The sequence below is a fragment of the Dermochelys coriacea genome, chromosome 18 (genome assembly GCF_009764565.3).
Source record: "Dermochelys coriacea isolate rDerCor1 chromosome 18, rDerCor1.pri.v4, whole genome shotgun sequence".
Taxonomy (NCBI): domain Eukaryota; kingdom Metazoa; phylum Chordata; order Testudines; family Dermochelyidae; genus Dermochelys; species Dermochelys coriacea.
The window spans coordinates 17,789,090-17,812,815 of NC_050085.1; the positions used below are offsets into that span (position 1 = coordinate 17,789,090).

General features: G+C 41.9%; 2 protein-coding genes and 1 long non-coding RNA gene across 12 annotated transcripts in view; 2 read left to right on the top strand and 1 right to left on the bottom strand.

Moving 5' to 3' along the window:
* Positions 1-8,237, top strand: part of PRKCZ (protein kinase C zeta) — a 152,744-nt gene extending 144,507 nt beyond the window's left edge. For 8 of the 9 annotated variants that reach the window (XM_038376399.2, XM_038376397.2, XM_038376398.2 and 5 more), the window contains 2 exons: positions 904-1,019; positions 5,398-8,237. In XM_038376399.2, the coding sequence (XP_038232327.1) occupies positions 904-1,019; positions 5,398-5,485 (204 nt within the window). In that variant the 3' untranslated portion in view covers positions 5,486-8,237. Of the gene's footprint in view, positions 1-903; positions 1,026-5,397 lie in introns of those variants that run through there. The other variant, XM_043499776.1, reaches the window with a different exon arrangement.
* Positions 8,238-9,269: 1,032 nt separating this feature from the next.
* FAAP20 (FA core complex associated protein 20) lies at positions 9,270-19,177 on the bottom strand. Its single transcript, XM_038376410.2, has 4 exons — positions 18,732-19,177; positions 15,317-15,464; positions 13,048-13,694; positions 9,270-9,825 (listed from the first exon to the last, which is right to left on the bottom strand). The coding sequence occupies exons 1-4, from the start codon at positions 18,833-18,835 to the stop codon at positions 9,753-9,755; spliced, it is 972 nt and encodes a 323-aa protein (XP_038232338.1). The 5' UTR covers positions 18,836-19,177; the 3' UTR covers positions 9,270-9,752.
* A 427-nt stretch (positions 19,178-19,604) lies between these two features.
* LOC122457063 lies at positions 19,605-23,499 on the top strand. Of its 2 annotated transcripts, XR_006276359.1 has the most exons (3): positions 19,605-20,621; positions 21,944-22,058; positions 22,833-23,499. It is a non-coding gene; the product is annotated as an uncharacterized LOC122457063 (long non-coding RNA). The 2 variants fall into 2 exon arrangements; XR_006276358.1 differs by lacking the exon at positions 19,605-20,621 and having other exon boundaries at positions 21,472-22,058.
* The last annotated feature ends 227 nt before the right edge of the window (positions 23,500-23,726 follow it).

A 23,726-nucleotide genomic window follows, 5' to 3' on the forward strand; every position in this document is an offset into this window, starting at 1 on the left:
TGACCAAAAGTGAACGTTAGTGTGAACAACCCTTGTGAAGTAAAACTACTTGTTTGTCTATGGTTTAATGAATGCTGGTGCAGAAGATGCATGTGGGTTGCTTAATTAACGTAGAGTGATATTTCTTTACATAGTAAAGATGTTGGCTGCTTTTGACATTTTAGAGCTTAGATGCAATTACTTTCAGTGAATCCTAACTATTACAGTAGCAGCATCTCCTCCATCACAGCTGGCTATTGATGCGGGCATTAGCAGAAACAGCTTATGATTTTGCTCTGGAATTAGGTTGGCAGACAAACAGGTCTGGTTAAATTGACTTGACTGTTGGTGTGTATGATCTTGATGCAGCTCACATCTTCTAAATGGTCATCTTTGAAACATGACAAAGGCACTTTACAGAAGCATTTAAGAGGAAGAAGTGAGTTTGGGGAAGCGTCTTGGCTTGAACTTAAAATAGACTGAAGGCCTCTTGAGACGTATGTCCAGTTTATAAACAGTTTTGATACCAAGAATACGTAATTAAATGTTACACTAGTTTGTGTTGCACTCAGGCTTTATTTAGAGACAATGTCTGTTCTTAGATGAGGTATGCTGAGAAATATTTGGAAATTGCTTTCTCTCTCCTTTTAAAGTTCAGTATGTTTTGGTGATTTTTCTCAAATATTTGTTTTTGAAACCACAAAAGATGAATAAACAGAATGAACATATAATTTAATGTGAAAATCCTTTAAATGCATAATATTTAGTGTTTATCTCTTTCATCAATATTGGACGTGTAAAGTATGGCTGTAGTGTTTCATAGTGTGTATATATACATAGAGCAGGTGTAAGCTTTCTGAGAAGATTTAGTAAATATTCAATCTTTGATTCCCCCCCCCCCTTTCCCCACCTTATTATTCTCAGCTGGAAAAGAAGCAGGCGACCCCTCCATTTCAGCCTCAGATCACAGACGATTATGGTTTGGATAACTTTGATACACAGTTCACCAGCGAACCTGTGCAGCTAACCCCAGATGATGAGTATGTTTTTTAATATAATTAAACAAATATGCATCCAGAAATGTATATATGAATATGAACTTGTTGTAACGTTACTGAGAGAGTTAATATCTAAAAATGGAACAAAAAATTTTGAAGTTAGATACTAATATAAATTCAAGAAATGCATAAGTTAACGTTCTCATGGTGACATTTAGACATCCACATAATACATACTGTATATTTCAGAATACATCTAACAGACTAATGAATAATCAAAACTATATGTATTGCTGTTGTTGACTGTCAACAGCGTGTTTGGTTCTGTACGAACAGCTAAGAACATGTCTGCCCCAAGAGGCTTACTGTTTTGTATGGAGACAAAACAATTTAGAGAGACAATGCATCAAGAACCAGTATGAGTTTGACATGATAGAGGACTCTTGCAGAGGGCATTATTGAAAGTCTTGGCTGGAAAAGAAAGCGTGGAATGAGAAGGGATTTGAAGGTCAAGAGGCCCGTAGCTTGGTGCAAGAGGAGGAGGACACTGTTCTGCGTACAAGGCAAAGATGAAGGCAAGATACAGATGTGGTGCTTAGGAGGAAAACTTGGAAGTAGTGACAGGATGAGAGCCAAGATCATATGAACAGGTTCGGGGTATGGTAGGCCTTGAAGGTCAGGCTCAGAAGCTTGAATTCCTTTTAGAAAAACAAGGGGAAGTTATGTATGCAATGTGAGAAAAATTTCAGTGAGACACATGAATCTTGTCATCTTGTCTGTCAAGTGCCTAACATATATGTCTCTCACTGAATGAATAACATGGGAGGGGAGGATGTCCCTACCATGTTGCTTGTTACAAGGGTGGATGGCCTCCCCTGCCTCTTTTATTTTTGTTTGTTTGTTTGTCGCTGGATTGATTTTGCTGGCCAGCCCAGTACAGTGTGTTTTTGATAAGCATAGGTCACCTCCTTGTATTTTTCTGCATGATGTCCAATTGGGAAGCAATGCAAAGTGAATTGATTCATCCCTTTTTCCAGGTGCACAGTTTCTCTTTCAAGACTATTCCATATGGCATTACTGTTAAATGTTTGTTATAATTTTATCTTTTAAGGACTCAATTTATTGGCTCTGCTACTTTGAGAAAATGGCACAATAGAGCCTATGTTACATGCTCAGCAGGACTGTTTATACACTGACATTTTTTTATACTGCTTTGCCATTCTCGTACCGTTGGGGTGAGAGAGAGTCAAAAGAAGCAAGACTTTCATTATTCAAATCCAGAATTTTAAAATGAAAAATAAAACAAGTCTCTGTGTTAATGGAGACTTTTGGTTTCTTTGAAATTAAACAAGGCCCAGTTACCTTGGAGTTGGTGAAATTAGACTCAGACTAGGAATTTCTAGGCCAGTTCTACTCAGAGAGCAGGCAAGTAAGCTGTGGCTTTCCATCCCCAAAGTTTGCTTTCAGATGAGCTTGCTTGCACATGCCATCTTTTTGGTAGCTGGGTTTCTTTCCCTTATTAAAGTGGAAGTACTATGCTGTGAAGTGATTTCTTCTGAATGGTTCCTGCCTGTGATCTTCCTGGCCGGGCCTGTTCCCTTAAGGAAGCCTGGTTTAGGTAGAAGTGCACAGGTTTGGAGTCTTAACTTGCAATTTCACTTGAACCTTTACAGGTTCTAATTCAGGAAGGTACTTAAGCAAAAGCTACTGAAGTTGTTGGGACAGCTCACGTGCATAGAGTTGAGCCAGTGATGAAGTGTCTCCCAGAGTTGGGGCCACGCTTCATAATCACTGGCCTACCCAGTGCCGAAGTGCCCCTTACTCTCGTGTCAAACAAACAGTGAGGCAAGATGCCTTCACCCCCAGCAAGCAAAGACTATCACACTTCCTACTTGCCATCAAATGGCCTCCCGGCCTACAGCCACACTGGACTCAGTGGTAACCTAAACTTAAGTGGGCTGCCTCCCTCTCTTGCTGCTTCCTAGCCTAACCTGAGTTGCTGGCATGGAAAGCAGGAGACAGTCGGGACTCATTGCACTTCTTCTGTAGCAGAGCGCTCACTAGCGACCTAGGGAACTGCCTATTATCCAGTCCCCAAGTGACATCCATAGGAAGACTAGCTAGTTTTCTGAGGCGTAAAGACTGTACTATAACTACATTCAGAGGAGGAATGTGTAGACTGCGTTCGGGACCAGCTTGATCACAAACAATACAGCAAATTACAAATGGATGCTGGATTGAAATATTTTTGTTTTTTTTCTGTTTTTATCCATCTCAGTTTCAAACAAGGCCATAATAAATAATGGACTGAGGCTTCTGCTCTGTTTTATGAACCAAAAAACATGCCTGTTTCTAAAAACTTTTAAAGTTTGTATTTCTTTAAATTAATTTAAACTCTAAACCAGTGGTTCTCAAGTTATTTATCATTGTGGGCTGCCTGTGCGGCGCATAATGTGTTACCTGGGCTGCAGGTTGAGAACCAAAGTGCCGCATGCCCCACAAATGCCCTTCCAGACCCCTGGGGCGGATGGAGCCGGAACCCTTGGGCCCCAGACCTAGCCAAGCTGGGTGGCCTTTAGCACAGAGCTGGGCTGCAGTTGTGTGCTAATTGAGGCGCATGTGGCCTGCCGGTTGAGAACTACTGCTCTAAACTGACAGCTAGACATCTTTGTGCTGAAATTTGCAAACTGCCTCTAAACAGTTCAGCTCTTTTTTCTTTCCAATCTGTTTTTTTTCCTCGTCTGCCTTCTCCTATACCAATTCTTTGGCTCCAGATGCATAAGGCATGACAACAGTTTGTTATTAGGTTACTTTAATGGGAACTACAGGCTCTCTGCATTAGAGGGTTACAAATCAGCTTGCAAAAAGTTTGTTTTTTTTGTTTTTTTTTTTAAATGAGGAGAGGAAAGAAACGTGCAAAGTGAATTGTGTGCCTCCTAGTTTTTTAGTCAGAAAGGGTTTTACAGAATTAAAGAAAATGGCAATTTCAAAAAATTCTGTTAGGCTCTGGAGAAATAGAATTCTGGTTGACATTTGACAAGCTGTAGGACACAATCCACCCTTCTGTCAGTTTGTGAGGATTTACACAGGAAATTCCCAATAAAGATAATGGTGCTCATGTGTAAATTCATGCAGAGTGGTACAGGAACCAGACCCTTTTTTTAAAATGGGCTTTAGCAGATTAAAGATGGAGAGAAAGTTAGTAATGCTTTGTGCTTTAAATGAAATCAGGTTTGCTGGGTTCTGTTCCTGGCTCTTCTATGAAGGCCTTGTCCACACAACAACTTTTAACTCTGTGTGTGTGTGTGTGTGTGTGTGTGTGTGTGTGTGTGTGTGTGTAGTTAGTGGTGGGGATGACTATAAATGATAGCTTGTGTCTGCGCAGGACATGGATAGAAGTTAGTAGCTGTGACAGCTAACAGCAGCCTAGGCTGGCAGCTGGCTGTCTTCTCCTGTAATAGATTAAGTGCACTGGGGTTTGTTTGGTGAAGAAAGTACTCCCGACCAGTTCTTCTAGCTGTCAGTGCAGAAGGATATTTGAGTTCTTTGCCTTCGCTGCTGGTGCTCTGTGCGGATGACCTTCAGTCACACAGTGCTTCTGCTGAAGCACTATGGGACAGTTGCTATGATTTTCTCAGAAGGCATAAATAAAACAGTTAGGCATCATGGTACATGCAGAGTCAAACAATCATATGGCAATAAAGCTGCTGTGCGAATGAAAACTGAACCATGTTACTTGTGAACCATATTACATGTAACAATTAAGATGACTCTGTCACCGACTGGCTATAAAATCACAGTTGAAGACCTAACACTCTGTGTGTCCTTGGCAAGTCGGTTTTCTCTGTGCATCAGTTTCTAAAACCTTCCATTGGCTCTCCCTTATGACATAAGGTTCAGTTTAAATTTGTTTTCCTCAGCTTTGTGTCTCAACAACTCCATAGCATCCTCTCCTACATCTCAGAGCTTATCGTGTTACTTTCCCCTAGCCATCACCACTGCCAGTGATATCGGCCTCTATGCCTTGTGCATTTCTTTCTCTGTGTAAATTGCTGTTCCATCCCAGTTTTCCAAACTACCAACCTCTCATTAATAATCCTCTGTGATGCACATAAATTAATATATTACTCTGCAGAGGGGCAGAAACAAACCCTCTGTTGTTGTCATCTCATGATCTCCAGCAATACTGCTTGAGATTTTGGAATGAAAGATTTATGAAAAATATTTGTGTATTCAAAGCTTGTTGGTTGGTTGTTCATTCTAATCTTCTTATTCTAATCTACATCACTAATACTTAACATTTGTATAGAACTTGTATGTTATAATACTATACAAAGAGAAATCTCTTGAACAAAATGTTTAGCAACACAATTGGAGTTCCAAGTAGTAACCTAAAGAAATATTTCTCCTTATTTTTCAGAGATGTAATAAAAAGAATAGATCAGTCGGAATTTGAAGGATTTGAATACATTAATCCATTGTTGCTGTCAACAGAGGAAACAGTATGAAGGAATGACCTCTCTATTGTGGACAAATAATGTGAATGAACTTTAAATTTATCCTTAACTACAGCATATGCATGCAAGGCTGGGGAACTGTAAGGTTTTGGATGGAGACCAATGATAAAAAATGTTGCTGCTGAAAATCAAAGATGAGAATATGATTTTGGTGGGTGTCTTCCTCTAAACATTGGATTTAAAAAGTTTTGGGCACTGACACAACTGGCTTTGTTAATGAAAGAATTTGCATTTGTGCCTGTCTCATGAAGGATCAAAGTGTTCATTGCATCCTCTGGAAAAGAGAGATTCCATCAACAACTTTCAAAGCTACATACTTTCCAGAAACACTTGATACAGTGAGCTACTAATTGAAGAATATTAGAGTGTAACATCCTGAAGAATAAAACATTAGTGGTGTTGAAGCTTATTTTTTATGCCTTTTTCACAAGTGGTACCTGTCTAAATGTCTCAGATACGGTATGTAAAAGGAGTTGTGTTTTATTAGCAATCAAAACATAAATTTGGGTACAGGTTTTAAGTGCCTAAATGGATAAACTGCATTGAAGACTTACTACGTATGTTCAACATTCTTAACCCTGGTAAGTTACGCTTGTTAACATTAAATAAGGAAAATACAAATACAAGCTGCAACCTAATACTGAGGTACATCTTTATAGAGAAGCAGAGTGATTCAGCAATACCAATTCCAAATTAGAACTCCCTGTGTCAAATCAAAAATCTGGATTGTTTAAACCTCAAAATTTTATTTAAAAAAAAAAAGAATCTAAATTTGCACAGAGTGGATTTCTGAAAATACGTAAGCAGTGCCTACAATGATGTCTTGTGTATTAGATTTTTAAAAAGTATTTTTATCAATAATACAATATTCAGAAATAGAACAACAAAAGTGTAATGGATCGTAGCCTTAAAGTTTAAATAGCATATCTAGATTATCCATAAACATGCTACATTTTCCTGATAAAGCACACCTCCTACTAATTAACTGTCTGCTTAGAAATACTCAGTGTATATTACTAATTCATTGTTCTACATAGGAGAATGGGATGCTTTGATAAAAATGGCTTGCTTCAAAGCAGTAACTTTTTTTCAATGGAGGGGAAAAATGAATACATGACAAATTTGGGTGAAGTGATAGATGTTCAGTCCCTTCTCTTGAAAACTGGAAAAAAGGGGATGTTGTATCACAAAGGTTAATAATTTGTTGTCAGCTGTGTAAAAACTCATGTCACTATATTTGATGACTAAGTGTGCACTGCAATCTAAAACCATTCAGATGCTTGTAAAGATTTACCTGTCTCATTGCAGATGACAACAACAGAGGCAGTACTTTGTGCTAGGTTTTTGTTTAACTACATTGTGTGGCTTGTGGTTCTGGGGGAAAACTGATGTGGGAATTTAGAAAAAAAAAAAAAAATAAGAAACCCTGTGCCATGACATCTCATCGAATTTGGTGTAAAATGCAGGATAAATTGCAACACGTTTTCACTTTCTTTACATTAACATATAGGTTTCTCAGGGTACAGCATTGCATTAGGTGCTGAACATGACATCTTTCGGATTCACATCCAAGTCATGAGGTGCTAGGATGAGACTGCCAAAACATTGTGTTTAAATTTTTCAATTAACCATTGGTTAACAAACTACATTTTGTATCCCTTCATTGGCCACAATTATGCAAACCTATGGTAATTCAGTTTTATTAATCCCATCCAGATTTGAGTTTTGGATTTCTTTTTGTTGGATTGTAGCTTTTTATATTAAGCAAGATGTTTTCTAACCAGCACTAAATTATTTAATCAGAAAAAAGTACTTGCCTCAAATGCCTGGAGTTTAGATAATTTGGTATCTAGTAAAGGAGGAGTTTACTTTTGAAATGTAATATGAACTTTTTTGTTTTAATTCCCCCTTTTTTCCCTCCTTGGCAATTTAGTGTACCCTGAACATTTTCTGTGTTTCAGTATTTAATCAATGCCCTTGGTTTTACAACTGATCATTACTTAAAACAGTGACTCTGGCAGTTTTTGCATGGAGATATGACAAAACTGCCCTTAGATGGATCTGGGCAAGGGGCTTAGAAGTGGAAACATGGAGGTTTTTTACCTCAAATTTCTGAGACATTGGAACATTTTATTTGGGGGGAGGGGAAGAGAAAGGGACAAAGACATGTTTGCTCAACAAACGTTAAAAAAAAAAATCCTTGATTTATTTACAATTCAAGGCATTTACAATGTTTCTGTGTTGCCAAATAGTTTGCTGGTTATACGTTTGGTTGCTCACGTGCAAGTGTATGAATAATGTTCTGTTCATGATGAAGGGGGAAATTTTTTATATAAAGTACTTGTTTTATAAATTAAAGAAAATGAAGGATGTAATTAAATGTGTGGTTTGAAAAAAAAATCCTAATATATTACAAATGGATCTGGTTATGATATATAGTTGTCTTATTTGAAATAGTAAATGAAAACTCTAGCTAATTTAATGATTGTAAAACAGTAAATATGTTCTTGTAGTTTTGTATAATTAATTAGTTGAGATCTTTGCTGGCCAGTTTTAATTGTGCAAAAGATGGTATACTAATCCATAACAGCTAAGATCATTTATATTCTTGCACATCTATTAAAGACTTTAATGAAAAAGCCAACAGATTTATTATTTATCACCATATTGAGAAATGACCAAAATAGATTTTTTTTAACTGAGAGCCTGATGGTTATTGTAAATTAAAATATTCAACAAGGTTTATATATTGATACTGTATTGTTTTTATTCTGTATTTTTGGACCATAACCAATGCCTAAGTCATTGAGTCTGGTCCAACAGTTTTCCTGTGGCAAATTTATTTGTTCAAATATTGAACTTTTACGTCAGTGTTAATTTGAGGCGCATTCTTTCACAGCACAACATGTGTATCCAAGTAAGGTCAAAATAATGGAAAGAAAATGCAGACTAGTCATTTTTTGTTTTTTATTCATAACCTTCATATGTGTAGAAATGAGTTCAAACTCAGGGATTGTGAATCCAAATATCATGTAATGCATGAATGAATTACCCCGTTTAATGAAAACAGGCATCTGTCCCATGAGGAAATGTAGCACCTATTGTATATCAGTGTCTTCCCTCCTTCCCCACAAATTGTTAATAAGCTATTACTGAATGTAATGATCTGCAATCAGTAATGAAATTTAAAAATTTACAACATTTAACTGCAACTGTCTTGGTAACCAGCTGGAAATTGATAAGTAGTGTATAATTTTAAAGCACAAAATCTGATCTTAAAAATGAAAGCATAAAAAAAAATCAGTGTAATTTGCTGAACAAAGAAGCTGTGCTGCTTTACATTTTCACATAAGTATAAGCAATTTTCCACTTGTCTGGGGGCAGCAACATGGATATTTGAGCCATGTTCTACTAGCATAATTACATTAAACTGTTTTGCATTTGGATGCTATGAGAACATCTAGCCATGCATTTATCAGGCATAATTTATATGAGGCTTGCTGTCTTAGTTATTTTAAATGAAAGGTTATAATGAAGCAGACCTTTACTTGTGGGGGAGAATCAGGGAGCAGTGATATGAATCCAGGAATGTCATTTGTATGAAGGGGTGCAGTTTTCCTTCCCTAGTCTGGGATTATACCATCATATATATACATTCATACAGAGGACAATACAGACCAGTGTAAAATTCCAACTAGATTTTTATTTAAACTGTTTTCAAATAAAGCATGAACTGAAATTTAAAAGCCCAAAGAGACATTTGGTACTATAGCACTAAAGTATCAGGCAATTTACTTTCCAAAGAGTTAATCATTTAGAACCTGATACAAAGCCTACTGAAGTCACTGGATTCAATGACATTTGGATTAGGCAAATTAAGTCTACAAGAAAATTTCTTGCATCAACCTCTTCTTGCTATACCTTTCAAAAGCATAACAATTTAAATACATGGTAAAAGAGAACAGATACTGTACTTCAAGGAGTCACAATAGTACTTTCTTGATATGTATTCGGTGGGGCTCCACAGCATCCAGAATATGCCAACACAGTTCTCTTTGCAGAATCAGGGATACAGCATATACACAGAGAAGTTCAGAGGAAATGAGTAGGCTGATGATATTTCGGAACTTCCTTTGTTTTTTAATTATACAAGTTTAATACACATATCAGGACATGTTGACTTGATATACTTTCCTCTTTTCTTGTAGAGAGATTCGTATTTTAGCTTCTGACTTCTTGGCTCTTCATTCTTGTTCTTTTACCAAATCACATCATCTGCACTTTCAGACAAACATTTAGCAAGATGGCTATCAATATCCAGCTGTGACAATCTGCAAATTAAGAGAGAATTCTTTCATTTTATCACAACTACTGATCAAATCTGCTTCCTTCATTTACTCACACTCCCCCAAACTTGGTTTTTCGTTTTCAAGAAATCTGGAAAAATGCTATTTAATTTGCAAGAGTCAGGTCATTCTTATGTTCTACAGAATGGAAAACTGACAGTTGGAGATGAAATTAAAACGTGGTTGTAATATTGTATTTTGAAGAAAAATAAATTTCACTCTGAACCTGTTTCCAAAATAGTAACTTAAATTTAGAAGCCCATTTAATATGGGAACTGCACAGACACTTGCAGAATTTCCAGTTAACTAGATCAGCAGTTCTCAAACTGTGGGTCACAACCCTGTTTTAATGGAGTCGCCAGGGCTGGCTTAGACTTGCTGGGGCCTGAGGCCAAAGCAGATAACCAATCCCCACTGCCCAGGGCTTCAAAGCCCTCGGGCTTCAGCCCTGGGTGGCAGGGCTCAGGTTACAGGCTCCTTGCCTGGGGCTGAAGCCCTTGAGCTTCAGATTTGGCCCCCCCTGCCCAGGGCCGTTGGGCTCAGGCTTTGGCCCCCCCCCTGCCCGGAGTGGCGGGGCTTGGGCAGGCCCAGGCTTCGGTCCTCCCTCCTGGGGTTGTGGTAATTCTTGTTGTCAGAAGAGTTCATGGTGCCATGAAGTTTGAGAACCCCTGAACTAGATCAATAACAAAATGAGTAGTGTGAGGAATATGCTGAAGCCTTTGAAAAAGACTTCTGGGTATGCTCATTCTTCCACTTGGAGAGAAAAGAAGTAAAATGAATTCTTTGTGCAGCACCCTTTATAGCCCGTGGTTAAAAAAGAAATCTTCTCCAAAAGCAATACAAATCCCAAATCACTAGTGGAAAGGTAGGTGTGATGCCACAGAAGAGTCTCTTTCTCTGTCACGTCATTGGCAAAACAGACATTTTTATTAGTTGCACTAAAGCAATTCTTTCATTTGTCTCCTTGTACAGTCTCCAGGAGGGAGAACGAAGCTACAAGATTATGATGCTATATGGCCTAGGGCCATAAGATGCTTTTCAGAACACCTACAAGCATATTACTAACAAATGTTAGTTTTCAGCAGCTGGCGAGGAGACAGCATGAATGCTGGTAAAGTGCTATGGTATGAATAGGCCATTTAGTTCATTTCTTATAGCAGGTGTCTGATTTAGGAAAATATTTTTATTATTTATATAGTTCCTGTGAAAAGCCAACTCAATAATAAGGGAGACCGAAATCATGTTTAGCCACCAAACGCAGTGGTAGCTTTCCCTCTTCCGTGCCCCCACAGAGCCCTGACGTGGAAAGGCCACTTCTAAACATGAAAGGGTAGTTTGTCATCCATGCATATTCAGTCTTTTGGGCCTGTGTTTTGTGATTTGAACCCCACCTGATCACAAATATGACCCACCAAATAGCTGACAAATAATTGTCATTAATGACTCACTCAATTTAGATCAGTGACCTTAGAAGTGGAGACTCCTCTTTTACAGATTAAAAGCTAGCCAGCCTACCAGAAAAATAAAATTAAAACATGAGGCTCACAATCTGTAACAGACAGGCAGTCTCAAATTATGTAACTTATACTATGCTGTAGCTCAGTGCTCAGGCCAAACTGATTGCTAATTATATCCTATACTATTTTTGTTTGGGTCACAAAGGTTACCCCTGGGAGTTTTTATTCAGGGTAAAACCTCCACATGGGCTGCAATAAGAGTGCAGGATCAAGTATTAAGAGATTTTTTTTTTATCTTTGATATACAGGGATTTCCATATTCAATCATTTAACCACCATTGAAAGCTGAGTGGAACTCAGAATGCATCAGGATGAGATTACTGTAATTCCCTATCCCAACTCCATGTGTTAGCGTTATTCTGTGCCGCTCAATAGCGGCAAGCATATTGAGCCTTAAGAGCAAAAGGCAAAATGTAAATGTCCAGGAGCCACAATTATATTTAACTGAGATCAGCAAAATTATTTCTAAACATACCAGTAACTGACATTTTGCATTTTCTATAAAAGAATATACCAAAAGAAGGATTTCCACAAATTTAAGCCCCAACCCACTCGCCAAAACAGCAGCTTCAATTGATCTGAGAAGAAAAATCTCTTCCACTTCTACCAACAGCCAGCATTCAGATTACACTTTCAGAATGACAAATCTGCGAGTTATGATTCTTCTGTGGTTTTGTCCACTCAGGGATATTTACCAGCATTACTATACCAATATGGTTATACCAGTATAACTTTCCCTATGAAAGTTCTTACGCACAACACAGGAAACTGAAAAAAGGCCTCTGTTGTTCTAAATGAGTGTCCATCTAAGGAGTTAGTGGTGTAATTATACTGGGAAATTTCCCAGTATAGACTAACTATTATCACTGCATGATCCTTTACTCAAACTGAATGAGTGTGTATTAGCTGTGAAAGATCTGTTAAAACAAGGTTGTCACCTGGAGCTATTCTGCACCATACAGTGGAGTAGGAAGGCCGGCATAACCCCTTGTGTAGATGCAGCCTGTAGCAGTGGAAAATGTTTTTCTATCACCGTAGGACCACCACTTCCCTGAGCAACGGTAGAAAGGTAAATGGAAGCATTCTTCCATTAACCTAACTGCATCTACAACGGAGGCTAGATTCGCATAGATTTTTCGCATCCCGAGAGTGCTGTAGTTACATTGACCTAAGTTTTATGTGCAGACTTGGCCTTAGAGGTGCTGGGCACTCAACTCCTGAGTCAATCAGCAGAAGAGGGACATGATGGAACGCACCAGTGCAAGTTTCTCTCACTGCCACAAGTGTGTACCTACCTCAGAGGGAACACTGATAGGTATCAGAGAAATCTGAATGGGTATGGAGACTAGGCTTTAGCTAGCAAGGGTACCAATTTTGGATGATTGAAATATATTGATCTAAAAATACATCTACTTCACCAAAAAACAATGTGCCAATTTGGAATATACAAAGTCAAAGTAGGGCTCAAATTTAGCTTTCTTTTTAGAGCAGTACACTACAGAAAACATGTGGACCTTATTCCACCTTTGTTTTGGATTTAAAATTGTCCAAGGCAGTAACAGTAGAACCTCTGTCCCAATTTGCACAGCTTTGTTTATAGGGAAGTCTCAACCAAAGTGACATGTTTGTGTTTGTATACTGTAAAAAAACAAAAAACAAACATATTCCAGAGTAGTAAAATGAAACTTACGTTCCAGTAAACTGGATTAGACACATCGGACAACTGTCAAGAGTTAAAGTTCCTGCTCTCTGATCCTCAGCCTTTTCCTCAAGACCTTCCATTTTGGGGATGTCAACAGGAGACTTTATTTCTGCAGATGTAGATCTGGACTCACCTAATAAAACATTAGGTTGGTGCATTTGTGAATGTGACTGTCCTTTGCTTTCATTTTCTTTTCTGTTTTTCTCTTCACTCAGCACAGTCCCTTTACAGAGCTGTTGAAGGCAAAAATCTTTTGCAAGACTTTGGGTAGATGCTGGTACAAAATGCAGTGTTGAATCTGTACGTAGATTACATTCATATCTTTCAGTCTTTTCTTTTTCTTTCAGTTTTGAACTTTTTCTGCTGTGTTTCATTCTTAGGTTCTCATCTGTATCGTCATTAACTGCAAGGGATATTTTCTCAACTACAGGAGCAATATTTAGCTGGTTTAGGTCCGCCTGGTCCTCTCTTTCCATTAGATGCTCAGTGTGACTTTTTGATATGTGACAGCAGCTTGGATCCTGTCTATTCAGAGCTTTTTCTTTGTAGAAAGATGGGAGAGGTATCCATTGAAAATCTTTTATTCCAACCTTAAAGACTTCTGGTTTTGGTGGGTTCTTCTCATTTTCAGAATTCTATAAAACAGCAAAAATTTCTCTCCTTCAAAACCATTGCAATTTCTTCCATCTGTAAAAAGTCTAGACACAGCACTTACAAGTATATTATAGATGCCAATATTGCACTAGGGGAATGGTCTACATTCGAATGAATAGGTCTCTTCCATGTCTAATCTCTGATAAGTGTCTACTTCCATTTATAAATGGGAAGGGAATCCCTACTTACTATCAGGTTTCAGAGTGGCAGCTGTGTTAGTCTGTATTTGCAAAAAGGAGGACTTGTGGCACCTTAGAGACTAACAAGTTTATTTGAGCATAAGTTTTCATGAGCTACAGCTCACTTAAGTGTTAAGATGACTGAACACAATGAGGATAAGTCTTCCTTTAGTAATTTGCAAAGAACTTTAAAGTAGTCAAAAAAGGATGAAGACAGAATTTAAAAACTGAAGGTTGCCTTTTTTGTTTGCTCTTCCTGCCTATGTTCAGTCAGAGGAAATTCACACTTCTAGAGGTCTGCACATTATTATTTTGTATTGTATGGTTGTACCTACGGCCCCCATCAGAGATCATAGCCCTGTTGCGCTAGGCACTCTAAGAACACATCCTCTTGTTGCTGCATATTTAGTTTGCCTTTCCCTGTGAATCCTCCCTTTGCATGAACCTAGTGCTCAAACAGGTAGGGGACTTGGCAACCTTTGAACTCTGAAACTTCCACTTTCCACAGAACTGGTTGGTATAGCACAGGAAGCAATAGTCCAAGCAGCAAGCTTTCTTCTGCTGTCCTATCATGTTGTCAATTCTATTCTGGAAGATCCTACGGAAACAAAATCAAACCTTGGCCTTTTTTGGTTTTTAGCCAACATGAGTAAGCTTTTCTTTGGAACTGGTTAGTAATCCTGAATTTTAAACAAAGGGCTTTCTGTGAAGGGTCTAATTAGGCAAAAGATACATAGGGGGTTTTAAAGTGGAATCTATCATACCACAGAATCTAAAAGTTGAGGCAACAGTTGATATCTCATTCAGATTTTGCCAAAGTTTATGTGAAGAACGCCGCTCTATTTGTCCTGAGAGAGAACTTCTAAGAGACAATGTAGAAACTAGGGCCATAAAAGTTTAACCGGTTAACCAATAAGCTTGATTCTTACTGGTTCCAGTTAACAATTAAACTCTGCTGCCAGCCTCACATGCACCCGGGGGTCCCGGCTACTGGCTAAAGAGCCCTGGGCACGGAGCAGGTAGTCAGGACCCCAGGTGCGCAGGGGTAGGGGGGCAGCCAGGACCCTGGGGGAGCAGGGGCTGCAGTGCCCTAGTTTCCCGTCTAAAGGATTAACCAACTGAAGATGAAAAGGAGTACTTGTGGCACCTTAGAGACTAACCAATTTATTTGAGCATAAGCTTTCGTGAGCTACAGCTCACTTCATCGGATGCATCCGATGAAGTGAGCTGTAGCTCACGAAAGCTTATGCTCTAATAAATTGGTTAGTCTCTAAGGTGCCACAAGTACTCCTTTTCTTTTTGCGAATACAGACTAAGACGGCTGCTACTCTGAAACCAACTGAAGCTGTTCCTCCCAGGAATGTAAACAATGGGTTAAAAAAAAAAAAGTAAAAGTTTAACCTATTGAAATTCAAACACATTACCTGTCCAAAAAATTCTGGTAAACTGGGCACTGTTTCCCAGCTTGTGTGTTTTAGATCTGGATTGACAGTCTTCAGTATCAGCATCCACATATTTTCAGACTCACTTAATCCTTGTTGTTCAAACCAGGAGTCTCTGTTGGCCAATGTTCTGTTTAAAAAAAAAAAAAAAAAAGTACAAAATAAAAGTGTAGAAAAAAATGCACTCCCCCATGCTATTAAAAACCACCCCCCGTAACACACATGCTTCCTAACAAGTCTAGACCCCCCGACCATAAATTAAGTATCTGCTGTAACAAAGTATTGGACGATGACCCTGAGCAATAGTTGTTAATCTTTTCCATTGTAACCCTCTGTTACAGTATAGTTTTGAGACTACCCCTCAACAATAATGAAATGAGACCCCAAAAATTAAACCAAGCAAACAGGGCTGTCCCTAGCGATTCTGGGGCCCGATGGAGCCCTCCCAGGCCTCTGCAGGGGGGAGCGGGGCTGGCTTGGGGGTAGGGGGGGAACCATCCCCCAGCACTCACCGCTGGTGCGGCTGGGGCCAGGTTGCTGTACTTCCTGCTGCCAGTGACTGCAGCCCCGGCCCTGCTGCAGAGCTCAGGGGCACGGGGGTGGGAAGAGGCAGGGTGCGGCAGGGGAAGAGCTGGAGCAGGGGCTGGAGCAGCATACAGCTGCACAAGGCACCAGGAAATTTGGTGCCCATGCAGCTGCGTACTTTGCACATGGGTAACGATGGCCCTGCAAGCATACTGTACTGAACCCCCCTTCCCTCCAGCTGAGTTAGATTTTTTTTACAGCAAATAGACTCCCAGGAGAGGTGTTCAAGATTACACACAGTTCAGGTTAACATACTTCCTAAAAGGTCTCAAAAATTGCTTTACTAAATCTCATATTTTTATGGTGCTGGGAGATGGGAAACCAAGAAGACAACTAAAAAAAATGAGGAGTCCTTGTGGCACCTTAGAGACCAACAAATTTATTTGGGCATAAGCTTTTGGGGGCTAGAACCCACTTCATCAGATGTATGAAGTAAAAGATACAGGAGCAGGTATTAATACATGAAAGGATGGGGGTTGCTTTACCAAGTGTTAGGTCAGTCTTGGTAAAGCAACCCCCATCCTTTCATGTATATATACCTGCTCCTGTATCTTTTACTTCATACACTAGCCCCCGAAAGCTTATGCCCAAATAAATGTTAGTCTCTAAGGTGCCACAAGTATTCCTCGTCGTTTTTGCTGATACAGACTAACGCGGCTACCACTGAAGCAAGAAGACAACTGGTTTGGTTCTTAACAAAAACTCCATCCTTTACACTACCACTTTTTCAACTTCTAAGTTACAAATATCTTCCATAAAGTATCTGGCAAACCATCTTAAAACACACATGCTACATAGGAGGCATGTCTTGTCATAGGAGGCAAGTCTGCAAATGCAGATTTTGCCTCCTATAACGGGGAGAGTGCCAACTACATGGGGATGGAGAAAAAAGGGATTTTACTCTACTGCCTACCACAGTACTCAGTTATCCAGGTGACCTCCATATCACTAGAGCAAGCTCTTTCTAAAACCCCCCGCAATGGAGCATTACCATCACAGTCACTCTGAACTCTTGCATTTGACAGGTCTGTTTTTTGGAAACTGAAGAGAGACTGGATTTATGGTTTATTACAACAATCTGTAACCCACTCTCACGCACACAGCTACTTTCCTTCCCATGCCTGGAGGCTGTTAACAGGTCACTTCAATTTGAATGATCCCTTGAAATGTGTGTTAGCTACTTACGTTAACCAAGAAATACTGAGTTCATTTCCCAGACCTGAAGAAAAGTTCCCTGTAAGCTTGAAAGCTTCTCTCTCCAACAAAAGTTGGTCCAAAAAAAATAGTACCTTTTACTTTGTGTGTCTAATATCCTGGGACCAACACACCTACAACACTGCATACAGGCTATCCTCATGACAATCTAATAAAGGCCACATATGATGAGAATATCTTTAATTCTTTACAATTTCCTGTAAATGCAATGCTCACGAGGTGAGCATTTTCTGCTGTGTCTGGAAAAATATTTGGTTTTCTTAACAAAGGGCTTGTATATTGGACTGCATGAAAATGCGTTTAGAGGTCTGCCCTTCTCGCTTTTAACAACCAGAAGTAGGAGTCTCCTCTCCTATATATTTGCTGGCCCAGCCCATGCTACCAGCTGGAAAAAACTGCTTGCAACTAAAACACTTTTCCGGAACCGAACTTGAATCATTTCAGGATCCACCAAAACCTCTACCGCGGGTGAACCTGCAAGTTCACACAAGTTCTCTGAGGTAGGACTTAATGACCTATAGGCAGAAGAAATTCAGTTCTCAATAACAGATCCTCCATCAAATGGGATTTCACCCCAAACAATACAACGGGTAGAAAGTGCGAGGTGGGGAAGTGATAGGGGATTGCACGGAAAACAGCAACCACTGCATCAGTTTCCATAGCATCGTGTGAGGCCCTCTCCACGCCGAGGTATGAAAGGAGCCGCGTAGCTTGCAAGCTTGTCTCTTTCGCGAACCCACGTTGGTCAAATAAAAGATATCGCCTCCTTTGAAACCACGGCCTATCGATTTAGAAATGGCGTTTGAAACTACTGGCGCCCTTTCAGAGGGCAGCAGTTGCCTCTCTTTGCTAGGAAGCCGTTCAAAGGGCGGATTACAAAGCAAATGAACGGTTTCAGAGGAGCAGCCGTGTTAGTCCGTATTCGCAAAAAGAAAAGGAGGACTTGGGGCACCTTAGAGACTAACCCATTTATTAGAGCATCAGCTTTCGTGAGCTACGGCTCGCTGAGGCGAGCCGTAGCTCACGAAAGCTGATGCTCTAATAAATGGGTTAGTCTCTAAGGTGCCCCAAGTCCTCCTTTCCTTCAAGCCCATGAAGCAGCCGCACGGTCACCCCAGCAGCTGGGCTGTTAAAACACCATCGCCTTCGGCCCCGAGCTCCGCCAGCCCTCGCCCGGGGGAAGACGCCGGGGTCTGCGAGGGCGGAAGGGCCGTTTCAGCCCATCGCCCCGACGGGAAGGCTGGACAGGGGCTCGCGGGTTTCAGCCGGGCCCCGGCGGCGGCGGCGGGGGGGCGGCAAAGGCGGGAAGCCGGAGACGCGCCCGCCGCTTCGGGGGCCGCGGCCCGGAGACGGTCTCGCTCCGCAGCGCGCCGGGGGCCGCCCCCTGTGTCCGGGGACGGAGGAGCCCCGGGCCCGAGTCCGGCGGGGGGGGGGTTCCCCGCCTGCTGCCCCGGCCCCGGCCGCCTCAGGCCCCCGCTGCGGGGCGGGCCGAGACCGTCCTTCCCCCTGCCGCCCGGGAGCAGCACCCGAGCCCGCCCCCTCCGCGCCGGGGCCTGGGCCTGGGCCTGGGCTCCGGCCCCGCTCGGCCGGGACTCACTGGCGCCGCGCGGGGGGCTCCCGAGCCGGGCTGGGCTCCCGGCTGCGGCCCGGTGGCGCCTTCCTGGGCTTGAGGCGCAGTTTGCCGCCTCCCGCCTCAGACATGGCCGGGCCCGGCGGGTGCCCCGTGGGGCCGGGGCGGAGCTCGGGGCTGCCGGCGGGGCTCCGCCTGCTCCCGGCTCGCAATGGGGCGGGCGCCGGGGGCAGGAGGTTGCGGTAGGCCGGGGACGGCGCTGGCTGCCCGGGGAGACCCGCCGCTGAGCTTAGCCCCACTACACGGGTGGAGGTGACGGGGCTGTTCGGAGCCCCCCGGCGCCCCGACTTGTTGCGCCTCCTCTGGCCTCTCCCGTTGTCCCCCCAGCCCTGCGGGAAGGGGCCCAGGCGGGCGATTATCAGACGATGGATGAGGCGGCGTTTGCCGGCTCTCCTCGGGCTCAGCCCGGCCAAGGGCGCCCCTCTGCTTCTGAGACTGCAGCGGGCTGCAGACGCTTCATAAGTTAATTTGGCTGCTTGCGCGGCACGTGTCTGATACTTTTTAACGTGCCTGAATGTAACCCTGGGTGCCCCGCTGCTTTGTGAAAACGCAACGTCTGCCAGGTGGGTGGCCCCTGGGGGGTTTTGTCAGGCTCTGTTCGGTCAGAGTCTGACACTGAGTGAGCGAAAAGAAAAGCAGGACTTGGGGCACCTTAGAGACTAACCCATTTATTAGAGCGTAAGCTTTCGTGAGCTACAGCTCGCTTCAGCGGATGCTTTGGATGCATGAAGCGAGCTGCAGCTCACGAAAGCTTACGCTCCAATAAATTTGTTCGTCTCTAAGGTGCCACGGGTCCTCCTTTTCTTTTTGCGAATACAGACTAACACGGCTGCTACTCTGAAACCTGAGTTAGCTAACACATTGCTTCGTGACCCAGGGGCATCCAGACTACAGGGGATGGAACATGTAACCAGAGTTTTCTGCAAATGGCCAAGAGGACTACAACCTCAGCTGCATTCATCCTTACTTCATTGATTTTGTGCCCATGCCGGGGATCTGTTTACCTTGGCAGCCAGCAACTCAGTTGCTCATTCAGATAACAAAGGTATCACGAGTGCATCTCTGGCCTAGTTCCTCTTTTAAGAAAGAATAGCAGCGAAGCAAGTCCATTTGTCTTTTCTGGGAAGTGCCTGTGTGTATGATGTAAAATGAAGTGGTTCCTAGAGCGGGGGCATAGCTGGTAGATTGACATATACAAATACACTGGCTAGGCTGCAGCCCTTTTAAAAATAGATACGCTATTAGAAATGCCATAACAGAAGAGGATCATACAGAGAGACGGGGGGGGGGGGGGAAGGGGGACGGACCAAATGCCTCCCAGACACCACAAGAAGAATTGTGCTAGAAAATAAAAGTCCACCGTTCCCGTACCCACCTGACACTAGGTGCCTGTGAATAGCAGAAGGGAATCGGGTATGTTTATTTTATAGAGTGAATTTACTATAGTCAATGGTGCCTGACTGCCCTGGGGACTGGAAACCTGTTTCTTCCTGTACTATGAACAGCATTGATGCCCACTCTCTCACTTCATCTCCACACTTTACTTCCACACTGACTTATAGGGCTGAGGGGATATTTGTTTCTGTGACCCATTTAGTCCTTAGTGTCTGTGCTGAGGTTGCCAAGTAGGTGTCAATTAGTGCTAACTGCAGTGGTGGTGGGTTTTTTTAGGTATGTCCCCAAGTTACTGGGCTGAGCTCTCCCTCCCCATCCCCCTCAACAACTTTTCACATAGGCCACCAAATAGCAATTACAGAACAGCCCCCTTCAGTCACTGCATCCCTGGGCCAGATTTGAACCAGCAAAATGGCGTTCAGATCCCACAGTGATTGGTGCACATCAGAAACACCTAGATAGGTATAACCTACCGGTGATAGCACCATATCATAGTGCCAGCCACCCAGTCCTACTGAGCTATAATTAAAAACAGAGGAAGAATGGTTGGGAGGTGAGGGCACTAGCCTGAGACTTGAAAGATTGGGGTTTGATTCCACAGCTTCACTATGTGATCTTGGGGCAATCACTTTACTTAGGGTCTCTGTATTGCAATTCCCCATCTGTAAACTGGTGATAAGAAGTGGTTCCCTACCTCACAGTGGTGGTGTGAGGATAAATATACATTAAAGATTATGAGGTGCTCAGATATTACAGCAATGGGGGGCCATTAAATAGGCCATACATGGGAAAATACTAGGACTCACCAAGCCTGAATTCTGGCATTTCTTGTGCTTAGTGGTCAGGCTAAATGAAAATGAACTTTGGCTCTAGAAAGAAACAGCCTGAGTTTGTTCTAGAAATACTAATGGGCACCTACTAGACTGACAGTTTCCCTGGACCCTTGTGTTTGGTTCCTGGCACCAGCACACTCATGAAATACTAAAAAAGCCTGTTGTCTTAGAATTCACCTGTAGTCTGTGCTGCTGGCATTTGAAAGCTGCTCCCCAGTCAGCTGCTATGGCATTCCTGCAAGCCACCTGTCCTGTCAATGATAAAGGATTAGAAAACGTGTCTTATGGTGATCGTCAAGGAGCTCAATTTAGTTTAACAAAGAGAAGGTTAAGGCTTGACTTGATTACAGTCTGTAAGTACTTACAGGGAAAACAAAATATTTAATAATGAGCTCTTCAATCTAATGGAGAAAGGTCTAACACAATCCAATGGCTGGAAATTGAAGCTAGGCTGATTTCAGGTTGGAAATAAGGTGTACATTTTTAACAGTGAGAGTAACCATCTGAACAATTTACCAAGGATTGTGACTGATTCTCCGTCACTGACTATTTTGAAATCAAGATTTGATGTTTTTGTAAAAGATCGGCTCTAGGAGTTATTTTGGAGGGATTCTATGGCTTGTTATACAACAGGTCCGGCTGGATGATCACAGTGATTCCTTCTGGCCTTAGGTCCTTTCTGACTCAGCAGAGCCAGAGCCAGAACCAGGTGGGCTGATGACAAAGACAAATCATTTTATAATCGATGTAGGGAGGAAGATAGCGATGGGGATAGAAGAGGCAGATGAGGTGAAATAGACCTGAGACAGAAAGGAAAAGGAGAAGGGGAGCAAGGAGGGGAAAAAACATATTGCAATGCAATGGCTCGTTAAAGAAGGGAGCATAAAAAGAATTGGAAAATATTTGTAAAATCAAAGTAAAAAGTGTGTCCTTTATCCATTTATTTTTTAGCCCTGGCAACTGTGCTGGTGAGCATTTGAATTAGTACTCCCTGTATTCTCCACATGGTGGCAGCAGACAAACATCTCATGCTTTAGGAAACCAAAAGCTCTCCTTTTCAATATGTGTGAGTGGCAGCGCCAGCCCTGGTAGCTTTATGTGCAACTGTGCTAATGTCTGTGCATGTGTATGCATGCATGTGCATATTTGTGTTAATGTCTGAGCTTGTATGGTAGTGTCTCTGTGTGACCATGTCTGCTTGTGTTAATGTTTCTGTGTTTCTCTTCGTGTCGCCCTGGATGACAATCCTCATCTCAAAAAGTTATTTTTGCAATATTGTAAAATATCCCCAATGCTTGATATGAATTGTCAGAAACAATAAATCAGCCTCTATTCTTAATTTTCTTGTTAAATGTGTATCTTAATTTGATACTATTTTTGTCATATTGTATACCATAACATTTGCAATAGGTGTAATGTAGCTGAGGATAAGTGAAGGGGAAAATCAAACTTACGGCATGGCCAGGGTTCAAAAATGAAGCACTCATTAAAGAAAACCCAAAGAATCAGGAGAAATTGTTTCCGTGTTAACTGTAAAATCAAAGTAAAAAGCATTAATTGCTGTTGCAATCCTAGCCCTAGCATTTTCTGACTTTTTGGGGAATTAAACTGTATAAACTTGGTGCTACAATTTTCTTGCATTTAATGTGTATCAAATGTACTGTTCCTAGGGTAACTTCAACCCCCCACCCCCCTTATACCTGTCTGTTTCCATGAGTACTCACAGAGTTGATTCTACCCTTTTGGGAACTTCATCCCTATTTATCTCCTACACGTATTCAACATGTTTGAATCTGCCTTTTTCTGGAATTAGTTCAATCTAAACTTCTCCCATTTGCAGGAGCCAGATACAAGGGCTCTGCTCCAAATTGTTTTTGTGATACAGGCATCTACCCACCAGGACCTGCACAGAGAAATCTCACATTATTTCACACAGGCCCTAGATGAGCTGTCGTCGTGATTTTTGTTCTGTGAAGAGGAAGTGTGGTCTACTGGTTAGCGCAAAGAACTGACCAACAGGACAGGTTCTAGTCTTGGTGCTGCCACCTTGGACAAGGTTACTTCTGTGCCTTAGTTCTTCCAGCTGTACAAGAGGGATAATAATCCTCATGGAACTTGCCTGGGTGGTGAGGCATACTTAACTGTGATAATGGTGATGCTTTGAGATCTTCACATGAAAGGTGCTCTAGAAATGCAAAGAATTATCATTAGCACCATCCTCAATTGGATTTGAGCCAGTGGCTGAGAGTTTGGAAGCTAGAGTATCTTTCCATATAACTGTGGAAATGCTTGTCAATGGACTGCCATTTATCTACTCCCTGGAGATACTCATCAGGCTGCACATGCTTAATCGTGATTTCCATAGTTCCTGATTCCTGACATAAATTAGGCCTCTGTTTTAACTTTTGCTCTCATGAAGTGGGGGTGGGGGGCAGAGGAAGGGTCTACTATAACAAATTCTAATGCTCCAACAAATTTCCACAAATATTAAAGCCTATAAATCGCCAGCCAAACACACCAAGTGATCTTTTATAGGGTGGGGGGGAGAGAGAAGGATGTGAAACGCAGGTGCCAGCATTTGCTGGGGAAGAACTGGTACATTATCAACTAATCCGCCTTCTGCTATTTCTGATTTCCTTCCCAACAGCTGCAGCGTTAAATGAGAGCTCCTGCATTTGGGAAGAATTAGAAAGCTTGAAGTAACGGAGAGGGTCTCTGTTGGAGACACAGCGAC

Bases quoted from the DNA above. Each gene is read 5' to 3' on its own strand.
- FAAP20 (XM_038376410.2), bottom strand. From the start codon at position 18,835: ATGTCTGAGGCGGGAGGCGGCAAACTGCGCCTCAAGCCCAGGAAGGCG. The intron at 13,695-15,316 runs GTAATGTGTTTG...GCTGTTTTATAG, and splicing joins TACCAGAATTTTTTGGACAG to AATTCTGAAAATGAGAAGAA. The intron at 9,826-13,047 runs GTAAGTTTCATT...CTTAATTTGCAG, and splicing joins CTAATCCAGTTTACTGGAAC to ATTGTCACAGCTGGATATTG.